Source organism: Zalophus californianus, chromosome 9, assembly GCF_009762305.2.
Source record: "Zalophus californianus isolate mZalCal1 chromosome 9, mZalCal1.pri.v2, whole genome shotgun sequence".
Classification (NCBI taxonomy): domain Eukaryota; kingdom Metazoa; phylum Chordata; class Mammalia; order Carnivora; family Otariidae; genus Zalophus; species Zalophus californianus.
The window spans coordinates 34,317,229-34,330,783 of NC_045603.1; the positions used below are offsets into that span (position 1 = coordinate 34,317,229).

General features: G+C 38.3%; 1 protein-coding gene across 8 annotated transcripts in view; it reads left to right on the forward strand.

Moving 5' to 3' along the window:
- TSPAN19 (tetraspanin 19) overlaps positions 1–13,555 on the forward strand; it is a 34,032-nt gene that overhangs the window by 2,546 nt on the left and 17,931 nt on the right. For 4 of the 8 annotated variants that reach the window (XR_003520103.2, XM_027595268.2, XM_027595275.1 and 1 more), the window contains exons 2-6: positions 3,325–4,803; positions 5,112–5,204; positions 5,288–5,360; positions 8,003–8,127; positions 12,102–12,176. Coding sequence is in view for 7 of the 8 variants with exons in the window: in XM_027595268.2 (XP_027451069.2) it covers positions 5,139–5,204; positions 5,288–5,360; positions 8,003–8,127; positions 12,102–12,176 (339 nt within the window). In the remaining variant the exon portion in view is untranslated. The remainder of the gene's footprint in view (positions 1–3,324; positions 4,804–5,111; positions 5,205–5,287; positions 5,361–8,002; positions 8,128–12,101; positions 12,177–13,555) is intronic. The other 4 variants (XM_027595269.2, XM_027595271.2, XM_027595272.2 and 1 more) reach the window with 4 other exon arrangements.

Here is a 13,555-nt window from a genome sequence, read left to right on the forward strand (position 1 = left end):
AGAGAGCACATAATATTTATTGAGGACATGAAAGGATGAAAGATAACTGTTTGTTCCTCTGACATCTGACAAGAATAAGATTTCTTTGAAAATGTTAGTTGAGTGGTGAGATGACTTTAATTTAAAAACATTGTGCAACAGTTGTCTTATTTTTTATATAGCAGTGATAAAATTTAAATATCCCAGAATATCACTGTGAAGCTCAAATAGCTGCCTAGCAGATGTTTGTTTATTTTTTCTTGAGGATGACTATTGCATAATAATTTTAATATGTGACCTACAGTGTTGGATTCTTAGACCTCTGCTTTTCTTTTTCCATTTAAAGACTGTCCCAAACTCTCAAGGTCCTTCTCTAACCCTTTTTGTGCTCCCTGCAGCTCACATGACGGCCGACTTGAGTCCATCACTTTCCTACAGTTCCCATCCCATTTCCCAACCTCATGTGCTCCTCCCTTGTATATGATTACTATACTATCACAAGATTAATAGGTAACATTTAGCCAGCTACTGGACTAAGTGCCTTCCAAACATAATCTCATTCAATTTTCACAGTATCCCTTTCAGGTGTGTGTTCTTCTAATCTACATCTACAGGTGATGACATTGGAGGCTTGGGAAGAGTAGCAAGAGAGTGGTTTGTATCTAAGGATTTGAATCTCAGCCCTGCCACGTGTTAACTAGGTGAACTCAAGAACATTATTTTACCTTCCTGAATCTCTTTTGTCATTGGTAATACTGGGGATAATAGCACATGAGTACCTAATTTGCAAAACTCTGATGGTCAAGGCAACCAATATAAATGACATATTATAGAATATGGCATAATCTTAAAAGCCCAAGTAGTTAAGCTCTACAGACCTGAGTTCAAGTTTTATTTTGGTTTCTTTCTTACATCCCATTGCTGACAATTCTACTTCCTACTGTATCTCTCATATCCTGGTACTGTTCTCCATCCCCATAACTATCTTGTAGTTTAGACAACATCATTTGTTATGAACTAATACATTAGCTTTTTAAAGTAGCTCCCTGTCATAGGTTTCTTTTCTAATTTGACTTCCACGCTGATGACAGAAATATGATTCTCCATTACCTGCAGAAGAATAAAAGCGAATTCTTAGCAAAACATACCTGATCTTTCACAACCTTTACTGAGTCTACTTCTCTAGCCTTATTTTTCATCTCTTGCCACTCTGACCCTTGCCCCCATGCCATTCACTAGAAAGCTTGTGAGCGCAGTGTTCCATCTGTCGTGAAATCTTCGTATGTCTACCCCATTTTTATCTGACTGGGACCTTCTTATCAACCCTCAAGGATTATCTCCAAATTTGTCTTTTCTCTGAAACTTCCCAGTTCCCTTTATTCCCTGTCCCCACACCCCCAACACATAATTCAGAGTGGACCATAGGTTTTAATACTTGACTCCTTGACACATTATTTATTCATTTTTGTGCTCCCATCTCCTGGCAGTTAGAAGGAATTTACAAACGATAACAAAAAGTAATTATGCTATTATTATCTAGTGAAAAACGACACCTGTGAATAGGTAAATTATTGTAAATTGTCCTTTCTTATATCATTTATACTATTAAAATTACCTAATCAGGAAATGAACAAAAGAAATGCCACCAGGACCTTATTTGATTGTTAAAAACAAATTCTTTGTCTATAGCAAAAACAACAACAACAATCCAAGACAAAACTTGTTCTTCCACACTACAAATATTTACATAGAAACTGCACTAACTTATTGTGTATCTTTGTGTTAGCACCTCTTTCTTTTCATTGATGTTGTTTCCAGTATGTGGTGCTTGTGACTGGAAGGATCAGCACATGACCATCTCCTCTTCTCATTCTGTGCAAATATGGCTGTGGACTTCCTTGACTTGTTGCTTAGACACCTGTTTGTTGTGTTCCAACTCTTTAATCTGAACTGCTTGCTATGGTCTGAACGTTTGTATTACCTCAAATTATTTCACATGTTGGAATCCTTATACTCAATGTGATGGTATTAGAAGATGGGACCTTTCAGGGATGATGAGGTCGTTGGGGGATCCCTCGTGCATGGGATTAGTGCTCTTATAAATGAGATCCCACAGAGCTCCTTAGCCCCTTTCACCGCAGGAAGATACAAGAGGAAGTTTGAAGCCTGGAAGAGGGCTCTCCCCCACGGATGCTGGCACCCTGATTTAAGACTTCTAGCCTCCAGAACTATGAGACATAAATTTCTGCTGTTGTTTTTTTTTCTTAAGATTTTATTTATTTATTTGACAGAGAGAGACAGAGCACGAGCAGGGGGAGCAGCAGGCGGAGGGAGAAGCGGAATCCCCGCTGAGCAGGAAGCCTGATGTGGGGCTTGATCCCAGGACCCTGGGATCATGACCAGACACTTAACTGACTGAGCCACCCAGATTCTCCATTTCTGTTGTTTATAAGCATCCCAGCAGCTCAAATGGACTAAAACACTGCTGTTTTGAAGTTACCACGAACAGCTTTCTTACCAAGTTGGCTGATTTTGAGAGTATTGAATTCTTACCCTTTTTGACCTCTATGTCATGCAACACTATTTTAGAAAATTATTTCTCTACTGATTTCCATGAGATCATGCTTTGATTACATCCTCATTTTGTAAAAGTCTGCATTAAAAAATTCAAATTCCTAATTATGTCATTCTTCACTATCAAACATCTGCTCACTTTTATCTGCAGTCAGTCTCCTCTTTCATTCTTTTCCATGACAGTAGCTCCTCGTGGATAATTCCCAAATCTGCATAACTTATGCTATCTATTTACCTGCACTCCATTTCCAGTGCTTAACCACGAAGATATCGTCTACCAACTCAAACTCATTTATTAAACATGAAATATATGAAGGACACCTGGGTAGCTCAGTCGGTTACCTTCAGCTCAAGTCATGATCCCAGGGTCATGTGATCAAGTCCCACGTCAGGCTCCTTGCTCAGCGGGGAGCCTGTTTCTCCCTCTGCCTGCTGCTCGTCCAGCTTGTGTGCTCTCTCTCTATCTCCCTCACAAATAAATAAATAAAATATTTTTAAAAATAAAAAAATAAACATGAAGTATATGTTTTTTTATTTTTCCCAATTTTTCTAATGTCCATGATTATCATTATTTTTTTTTAATTTTTCCATCCTACAGGAATCCTTCTGATTATAATTCTTTCTTTTCCATAATAAGACATATTGAAACTGTATCCAAGCACGCTTTTTCTCCCTCTAATTATCTCTTACAATGCCCTTTCCTAACTGTTGGGTATTTTATTTGGCTCTTCTCACCCTAAGTCACTTCTTTCCTTCCTCTTGGGCACATAGCTGATTCCACCTCGGGCTGAGACCTGCCACGTGACTCAGTATGTGCCGATGGAATATGAGCAGAAGAGAAGTGGGCAATTTTCACCTCACTGGCTTAAAAGACGCTTGCCCGAGTTTACTCATCCTCCTTTCCTTTCTGCTGACTATACAGGATGACACCGTGAGGAAATTTGGGAGCCAGATATGGAATAGGCTGAAGCAAGCCCCACGTTCCTAAGATGATCTCCTAGAAGAGAACCAATTCCCCACCTAGGACTGAAAGAGAAATAAGCCTCAGCTTATTTTTGTTTCTGGATCCTTTGATAAAGCATGTTAGCCCTTATTCTAATGTGCTAATTATTACCAACTCAACAGTCAAGTCTATGCCTCTCAATAGTCCTCACCAGAGTTCCTGCAGCGTTCTTGTACATTACTTTCTCATTCTTGTTCACAGAGGCCCAGGACCTTGGCTCTGACAACTTGTTTAGGCTATAGGAGAGGATCACAACTTTCCCATCAGCTGAAGTAAATGGAATTGAAGCCAAAATTATATATCTACAGCATCTTAGGGAGAAACTGAAATAAAAATCAGGCAGTCTTTCTAACTGATTGTTCCAACCAAACAGGCCAGACACTGGAGGAATCTAAGAATAAGAATGGAGGACAGAAACTGGAGAAACCAAACGGCAGTAGGGGACTTCAAAGCAGAGGGTGAAAGACAAAGCCTGGAGAGACTCCTTCAGCTGGGAAGGAGAACCCTGGCATTTCAGGGAGGAATGTGGCCTTGGGTCAGAGTAGGGAGGGGCAGTGCATAGACTCTAACCTAGACATCTCTTATTTCTCCACTTTCCAGGGCATCCTTTGGTTTAACAAGCAGATCTTCCCAAGTAGAGACAAATAGCTTCAAATTAATCTTATTAAATCTGATTTCATCATGCCAGTTATGCACTGCAAGATTAAAACACTATAAGCTACAATACTTTGTAAAATACGGTACTAGCTAGAACTGAAACAATGAAGGAAAGAGAAAACCCAGAAACATGCCCAAGAAAATTTAAAACCTTCATTTTTAATAAAGCACCAAACACCAATGATCTAAGTGTTGATTTTTCATAAAAGTTTTAGGAAACTAAATTAAATAATGTTTAACACAACCTTAAGTTAAGGTTTGTTCCCTTCCATTATATACCGAACTAAATTACTCACTAATTAAATAATCTGATTCATCTACTCATTTATTAATTCAACGAGTATCTATTGATTAGCTACTGTGTGCTACACTCTGGGATTATAATGATACACAAGACCTACTCTCTCCACTAATAGACCTCAGAGTCTACATGGGAAGAAAAGACAAGTAAAGAGAAAATAGAAGGGCAACAAATTGAGGTTAGGCAAAGGCTTCCAAGGTGAGAACTCAACGAGGAGGAGTCGACATTATCCTGGGAAACAAGAGGGACAGGCAGAGGTGAAGGAAAGCTTTCCAGCAAGGAGAACAAGGTGTGTTAAGACTGGAAACAAAGTAAAATATTTTACTTTCTGAAAACTGCAAGAAGTTTAGTAAGGTGGCTATTGGCATGTTATTCAAATGCCTTCTTGGTCTCAACTGCCTAGTGCAGATGGAAAAGACAGGCCCAATTTCAAGATATCTTCAACATGTCCTTATATTCGGGAGGGTGGAGGGGAATGCTATATTGACAACTGGTATCAGAAGAAAAATGTGCAAATAAATGACATGAGTAGGCAGAATTATTTAAAGTTGTTACTGTGGTGACTATTTATAGTAAAAGTTGTGGTTATCTTTTCAGAAACACCAATATCCAGGGAGAAAAAGAATGTTAAGAAAAAACAAAATGTTAATTTTTAAATACTTCCTTAATCTCATTAATGGAGCCTTCTTGGTAAGATTCTTTATAATTATCTCGTAAAGAAAATGTAATGCGTTTTTATTAGCGAATATAAGCACTGACTGTCTTTTCTGTAGGTTCTTGGACTTTTACTCATGGGATTTGGTGCATGGCTCTTATTAGATAGAAATATTTTTTTCACAGCTTTGGGTATGTATCTGTTTTTCTTTTGCTCTCTTGAGTGAAGCCAGGCATTCCATTCTAAATAACTGCATACATAATATATTCAGCAGGTGGCAGTATTTCTCCAAAATTCATTAAGTATTGTCCAAGAATGGAAGATTGTGCTTTGTTCTAATACACTCCGGATGAAAAGATAGTGGAGACCAATGTAGTGCTCAAGTTAAATCATTTCTTTTAAAACTCAATTACTCTCACCATTACATGTTACAAATAAAATATATTATCCAAATATAAATGAAATAGTTGAATGCGTTTAACTAAATTTAAAAACCCTTCGTTTTACCATTTTGTGGTATGCTGTGGTCACTATGGACTGAAGTTTAATAGACTAAGTGTTATTTTTGTATACATATCCTTGGTGGTTGGGAAGGAAGCCATATTTCAAGTGCTCAATAGCCGTAAGTGGCTATTGGGTATTGGCTATCTTACTAGGCAGTGCAGATTTAGATTCTTTCCACTACTCAATAGACTCTATTAGACAGCACTGTTACCATTAAATATATGACAAAAAGCATGCATACTGTAGAACAAACATTTCTTAGTGGACTTCAAGTAAGAAAAAACATGTTTGTAGGAAAACAAAAGCTAAATAAAAAGATTTAATAGGTAATAAAGTGCTACAAAGTATTGAATAATTTAGTTAAACTTCAGCTACACCTAAGTGCCTGGTATCTTTATTCTCTTCTGTTTATATACTTTGCTTATGGCAAAGTATTTGTGATGTCTGAGTGCATTAGTGGTTTGCTGAGAGTACACGGGTGTGTGGCGATCTTATGACAGCCTTTCCTCTTTCCTTTCCTTCCGTAGAAGAATGGCAGTGGTAGCTTCCACTTCTTTAGTGTTGGTTATGTGCCAGGCATTGGGCTAAGCACTTCCCATACAGGATCTACTTTAATAATGTAGTAGTTAAGGTAGAGCAAAAGTCTTTTCTTTTTTCTTCCCCTCCATTGTGGAATTGAAAGATAATTCTCACTAACCTTAACGTACTTGCCTGTGCAAAAATATATATCCTAAACAGATAGTCAGAAACTTATCCTTTAAGTTCTGTTTCTTTTTAAAAAAATTATGTATTTAAACATTTAGTGAAATTTAAGACATGGAACTGAAAATAACCAGTTTGTGGCAAGAAACTGGTTGGTTCCTCCCCTCTCTTTCATGTGCAACTTCCAACGAACTTACCTCTTCTTAAAAATGATTCTGCCTTCCTCTCCATTTGTAATAACACCAGGCCACCCAGGAGCCCCATCTTCCTTCCCTCTGCCCCAGTAATAACCTCCAACAGCCTTGTGTTCTGATCTCCTTTTTCAGCCATCTTCCAAATGCCACTGAAATAATTTAAGATGAAAATCTACCCCTAGAACACGAAAAGCTTTTTTCTGGTTCCCCACTGCAATTATTTATTCATAGGACAAATATTTATAGAGTCTGTTCTACATGTTAGTCACAGTCCCGTGAGCTGAGGAAACTGTACTGTACAAGAAAGATATATTTTGTCCTCGCGGAGCTTAACTCCAACGAGGAAGACTGGATAAGAGCCTACAAAGTGTGCATAATTTGGGCCTTGCAAACCGGCCCAGTTTCACCTGCTTCAAACCCTAAGTGCCAGCAAAGCTGAATATCCAACACATACTCTGCTGTCTGTGTCGCAGAATGCCTCTGTCATTCCAACCGAGATCTTTTCAGTCCTCATTAAAGCCCAAGCACAGTGTTGCCTTCGCCAGCAATCTTGCCTACCTACACTCTCCAGCCTCCTCCCCCTATGGGCTTAGGGGCTCCTGTACCCAGGGGTGTGCTGGTAAACGTTTAACAACTGGCTCTGGGATACAAAGTCTTGATTTACGGTATTTACTGATTTCTGTGGTTTAAAGACGTAATGCCACAATGGCTGATTTCACAGTGCCAACATGAATTGGGTTGGCTTACGAATTTTGTGAAAATGTAACAGTTGGCGTTTATGAGCCAGAACAAGCTGGTTTCCAGGACACCACTGCCTGCACTGTTCTCCCATAAAACCTACAGCATATTTAATTTATTTCTTCTCCTTTTTTTTTTTTTTTGACAAATATTTGTGAGGCATTTAGTGTTCTACAGTCTGTGTCATAACACTAAGCATTGAACAGTTAGTCTGTTGACTATATAAATATATATAGTCTCTACTAGAGAGCTCAGTCTAGATGAAGAGGGAATAAAATATAGTTTTAATGGGGTCATATTACCAATAAACTCAGACTTTCATATAAGAGAAACTTAACCCACACATGTTAGATACCCCTAAAATTTGTGTGAATAAATTCGTAAATGTTTGGATGTTCATTAAACATAGAAGAGTTCACCCCAAGGGGAAAAAAAAAATTCTCCTTTCATAAAAGACAATGAAGATAAGGTAAAAGAAAGAGATCTTTTGAAATTGAAGAAATTTTCTATCATGTCATTAATGGAAGAAAAGTTGTTGCCAAGACGAAGTAAGAGGGTGCCAGAATGAAGTTTAAAAAAGACAGAGAATCCTACTGGTTTGGCAGCCACTGCTTAGGGAAATCTTAGGTTACTGAATATATTATTAAACAGAATACAACATCACCTAATAATAATTTATTTTGTGGTTTCCACAGATGAAAATAATCACTTGATAGTAGATATTTTTCAAATTTTGATTGGAACTGGATCTGCTATTGTTCTTCTTTGTCTCTTGGGTTATTTGGGAATTCACAGTGAAATCAGATGGCTCCTACTTCTGGTATGTATTTCATCTTAATAGTCTGAACTAATTTGTATCTTTGATTTTGAGTGTCTGTGTCACACAAATGAGCAATAAGGATTACGTCATAACATTGTAGTATAGTGTGCCCTAGGGAATAAGGTACATGAAGCACTCCCTCTCAAGAAACTTCTAGGTAGCATGTTCTTGGTGAGTTTTCCATGGATTAAATCTGGATCTCTGCATATACACACTTAGATATTATTTTTCAGCAGAGTCAACAGGAATCCATCTCCTAGGGTAAACTACAATTAACCAAAATTAAGAATCTGAGGACAAAAATCCAAATAAACTATTAAAGTCAACAAGCAATGTGGCTTAGCAAGGAAAAGAAAACATATCCTATTCTCAACACATTTTCTCCCTGTGGGAATGCCATGTAGGAAGCTAACTTATAACTGAGATCACAATTTATTATTTAACAAAGAGAAGTAGAGCTGCTGAGAGGGCCAGACCCTGGCATCTGACTAGCACACTATGTCTCCCTAGCCATGTAACGTGAAAAGATAAATTATATTTAGGATTATAGACATGAACATGAGCCATTTACCATACATGTGGCAGGTCTGGATCACAATCCACAGACTCGGATGAAAGACAGCTTTTTAACATTTTCTTTAAATCAAATCAGTTTTAATTCACAGGCACTCTCTTGTCCAACAAATATGAAATTCAACTGCAGACATTGTGTCTCTTACCAGGAAGAATGCGGAAGGACTTAGCTTTTATGTAACACTGAAAGTCTGGGTGGTCACTCTGGGCACTGGTTATCAGTCTGCGCTGGTCACCATGAAAACGCACTTTCCCAGCTCACATGATCCCTTCCGGTCTACTCATTCTGCTGTTTGAATGGCCTAGGGTGGCAAAGGCAAAGCTGCTCTTATGCGGTATATCATCCAGGATATCATACAGTATATCAGTGAAACCTTTTGGGAAGGACTGATAGATAGCCACGACCTCAGCTCCTTCTCCGCAGTAACCTTCCCCTGAAACATTCACCCTCCCATTGACACAGCAATTAAAGGACTGACGCCTGACACAGGGATCAGTTGCTATCCAATAATTGGTACCTCTTATTATTTGAATATTTCTCCTGGCAGAGGCTTTTTGGGCAAAGCTAGAAACCATACTTCCTTTTCCCTCTGGGGTCTTACCACTCACCAGGGGAATGCCGGGAAGCCCAAGGCGTGATTCTGTTGCTCTGGGAATGCCCAGGGCTCCACAGTCAGGCTCAGACTCTTTCTAGTCTAAAACGAGATCTCACTCTCTCTTCTCAAGTCCCACCTTTCTCTTCTTGCAGGACATTGAGCATAATTTTCTCATTGGGTTTCTAATTTTGGATCTGGAAACCAGGACAGAAATGGCTTACAGGAACATTGTGATTTTCTCCTTACCATACATTTCCATTTAGGCAAAGAAGGCACAGAGCCTGATACTAGTATAAGATGGGGGGTCGGTAAGGAAAGGGGAAACTAGAGGGAGAAAACCAGACATCTTCTAAGTTTCTGCCTTATGGGATTCAAGTATTAATGGGCTGTGACCGAGAAGCCTGACAAACCCCTTCATAAGGAATGTGCATAATACTAGGTCCTGAAACCGAGACACCACACTCTTGTCTGGATGCTCCAAGGAAGGGAACTGCTAATTTTTGCCATCAGGCCACTTTCCCTATTCTCCTCTGAATTTACCAATACTTTTCTGATGGATACATTTTTTCCTTTAACGATATTAATTCATGCAGTCAAGTTATGGGCAAATTTTATAGGCCTAAGCACTATTCTTTAGCTTAAAGGTGATTTTGCATACCCCAACTCCAGTTGAATAGATATTAGTTTCACAGTCTAACTCTTCGGGGCAGTTTTGTGTGTGTGGGGGGAGTTATTATGTTTTTTTTTAAGATTTTCTTTTTTTGACAGAGAAAGAGAAGGAGAGAGAGAGCATGAACATGAGGGCAGGCAGAGGGAGAGGGAGAAGCAGGCTCCCCACTGATCAGGGAGCCTTTTGACTAAGCTAGTATTTAACTCTGTTAAGTGTCTGCCAGCTCAATCCCATCACCCAGGACTCTGAGATCATGACCTGAGCTGAAGGCAGACACTTAACTGACGGAGCCACCCATGTGCCCCCTCGGAACAGTTTTACTTCCCTTTTTTAAAAGTTTTTGGGCAGTATCTCACAGTACTCTGTAAGTGCTGGTAACACATAAATACACTGAATTTTTCTTATTATGATAGACATCTACGTTAAAAGGGAATCTTCAAAGGTAAAAATCATGACTCAACATTTGTGTCAATGACCATGTGTCAGAAACTTTATTTAAATAATTAATCAGGGGTGCCTGGGTGGCTCAGTCGGTTAAGCATCTGCCTTCTGCTCAGGTCATGATCCCAGAGTCCTGGGATTGAGTCCCTGCTCAGCGGGGAGCCTGCTTTTCCCTCTCCCTCTGCCTGCCGCTCTGCCTACTTGTGCTCTCTCTCTCTCTCTCCCCCCGTCAAATAAATAAATAAATAAATCTTTGAATAAATAAATAAATAAATAAATACTCAGTAAGGGAACTGTAAGAAGTAACAACTGGTTGGAGGAGAATTAGATTTGTGGAGATTTATATTCTCTATAGACTGTATTCATTTGCCTTTCCATTAATAGGAATCATTTTGCATTGCTATGGACAGGAAACTTTTGTATTATTATCAGAATTCTGTACAGGGTTGAATACTAGTTTAGTCAAAGGTAATATTGCATACCCTCATAAGGTCAGAAACCTGGGAAAGTCCATTAGACCACAACACGCTTGCCATTAAAAAGAAACCCAATAATATTTTTTTATTGTTTTACACAATTTTTCCTGCCTCTACCAATCTCTTACTAGTGAAGGTTAAGTGAGATAACGTATATAGAAGTATTAGAAATCTAAACTTCTAGGGCGCCTGGGTGGCTCATTTGGTTAAGCGACTGCCTTCGGCTCAGGTCATGATCCTGGAGTCCTGGGATCGCGTTCCACATCTGTCTCCCTGCTCAGCAGGGAGTCTGCTTCTCCCTCTGACCTTCTTCCCTCTCATGCTCTCTATCTCTCATTCTCTCTCTCTCAAATAAATAAATAAAATCTTTAAAATAAAAAAAAGAAATCTAAACTTCTAAACAGTTCTAAAGACCATATTTTTGTCTCTGAAATGTTTGTCTCTGAAAATAGGAAATATAATTTATATCAATCAAACAAATTTTAACTGTTTTAAAGTACTAATGTTTAAAATATGTGAAATTAAGAATACTAACAGTAAGTCATTCTTATATTTTAGTAAAATATTCAGACTGCTAATTTTTAAAAATCATTATGAATTCTAAATAATGTGTATTATTGTGTGCTCCTGTGATGAAGAAAATTGCAGTGGCTGTAAGTTTAAAAAATATAGTTACGTAAGTGTGAAAATGATTTCACTTGGCTTTGGATAGAAGTATTTTCAATTTTCAAAGCAAGAGTTTAAATGTACCTACAGACTTAATTTTACTATAGCAGATGCTTTTGTATTTTCTGGGGGTTTGTTATTGTTGTTACTTTGCACCTGATGGGTTTGTGTAGTAGGTCACAGTTCAGTGAGTTTTCTAGTGTTAGTGGACTGGTGTGTTAAGTGGAGGTTCCAGATAAGTGAGTTACTCTCTATGACAGTTTTGGATCTGAATGAAGGAAAATCATCAACAACTTTGTAGACTAAGTGTTCTATAGCGTGCTCACTGAACACGATCACTTCTTTCTTAACTCTTATCCAAATGCTCAGTGAATTTTTTTCTTTGCCTTTTTGTTTGAATAACTTCACTCATGTATATGAGGGCAGGGAACCATCAATACCTCTGTGTATTTTAAGACTGTGTATTTCCTATGATATGCATTTTCCCATCACTGAAGTATCTAAGATACATATTAGAAACATATCACCATCTCTGTTTTTCTTTTGTTTCAGTACACAGCACTGTTAATGTGGGCCTTTGGTGTTCAGGTTGTATTTTCAATATTCATCTTCATAAGAAAAAAGGAGGTATGGAAAGATCATCCTTTTATTTGAAATCTAAAGAAAATTGAATATCTAAAATTATTGAGACCTATGAGCCTATATTAAGAGCAAAAGATAAATGGCTTTGGAGGGGGGCAGGAAGATTCATTGGAAGTACTATAGAAGTCTATAAGGAAAGGGCCAGGTGTCAGATCAGAAAGGTGGGCTAGGGAAATTTGTCTTCAACTCAGCAGAAGATTGAGAAAAATGTAAATGTAAATAACAAAGAACATGGGGGAAGAGGAGATGATACTAAGAGTAGGGAATCCAAAATTGGCCCCCCAGTCAACTGTGACTACCATGACTGACCCAATTCTATTTTTCTATATAGACTGACTATATTCTATTTTTTGGAAAGAAATACCTTTAGACTTGTACAAATTTGAAATTTGTGATTTTATTTAAATGAGATGAACTGAGGGTGCCTGGTGCCTGGGTGGCTCAGTGGTTAAGCATCCAACTCTTGGCTTCAGCTCAGGTCATGATCATGGGTTGTTAGATCAAGCCTCACATTAGGCTTCCCACTGAGTGGGAGTCTATTTAAAGATTCTCTCCTGGGCCCCTGAATGGCTCAGTTGGTTAAGCTACTGCCTTCGGCTCAGGTCATGGTCCTGGAGTGCCGGGATCGAGTCCTGCATTGGGCTCCCTGCTCAGCGGGGAATCTTCTTCTCCCTTTGACACTCCCCCTCTCATGCTCTCTCTCTCTCAAATAAATAAATAAAATCTTTTTAAAAAAATAAAGATTCTCTCCCTCTGCCCCTCCCTGCCCACCCCCTCAAATAAATAAAAATAATCTGTAAAATAACAAAAAATTAAGAAGTAAATGAGATGAACTGAATAATTCATGTATTTTGCACAGGTATGACTGTGAGTGATATAATTAATCACAGGATTTATATTTATCAAATTCAGTTAAAAAATACATAATAAATTATCTGAAAAAAACTTTTGGAAACAAAACTTAACTATTGAGATCAATGATTACTTTCAATTTTTAAAGAAATTAATTGTTTCAGTGCAGTTGCGTTCTATCTTTGTGTCATGGGAGATTGTCCTGCAAGAAAAAAGCATGAACTTGAAATCGTACAGATCTGCAGATGACTAGCGCTCAACAAGCTACTTCAGAGCCCTGAGCCTGTGTCTTCATCTGTACAGTATGGTTCATTCCTACCTCCCTTAGAGAGTGACCATGAACTGACAACTTGAAAAGTTTCTGTAATGGAGTAGCTACTTAAGAGCTCTCTTCCTTTCCTTAATTAAATTCCAAAGGAGCCCCTGATTTATTCCTGTGCTTCCTAGCCTTCAAATTCTCTCTAGATGTAGAATCCTAAGCAACAACCAAACCCCAATAAAATCTTTCCTAC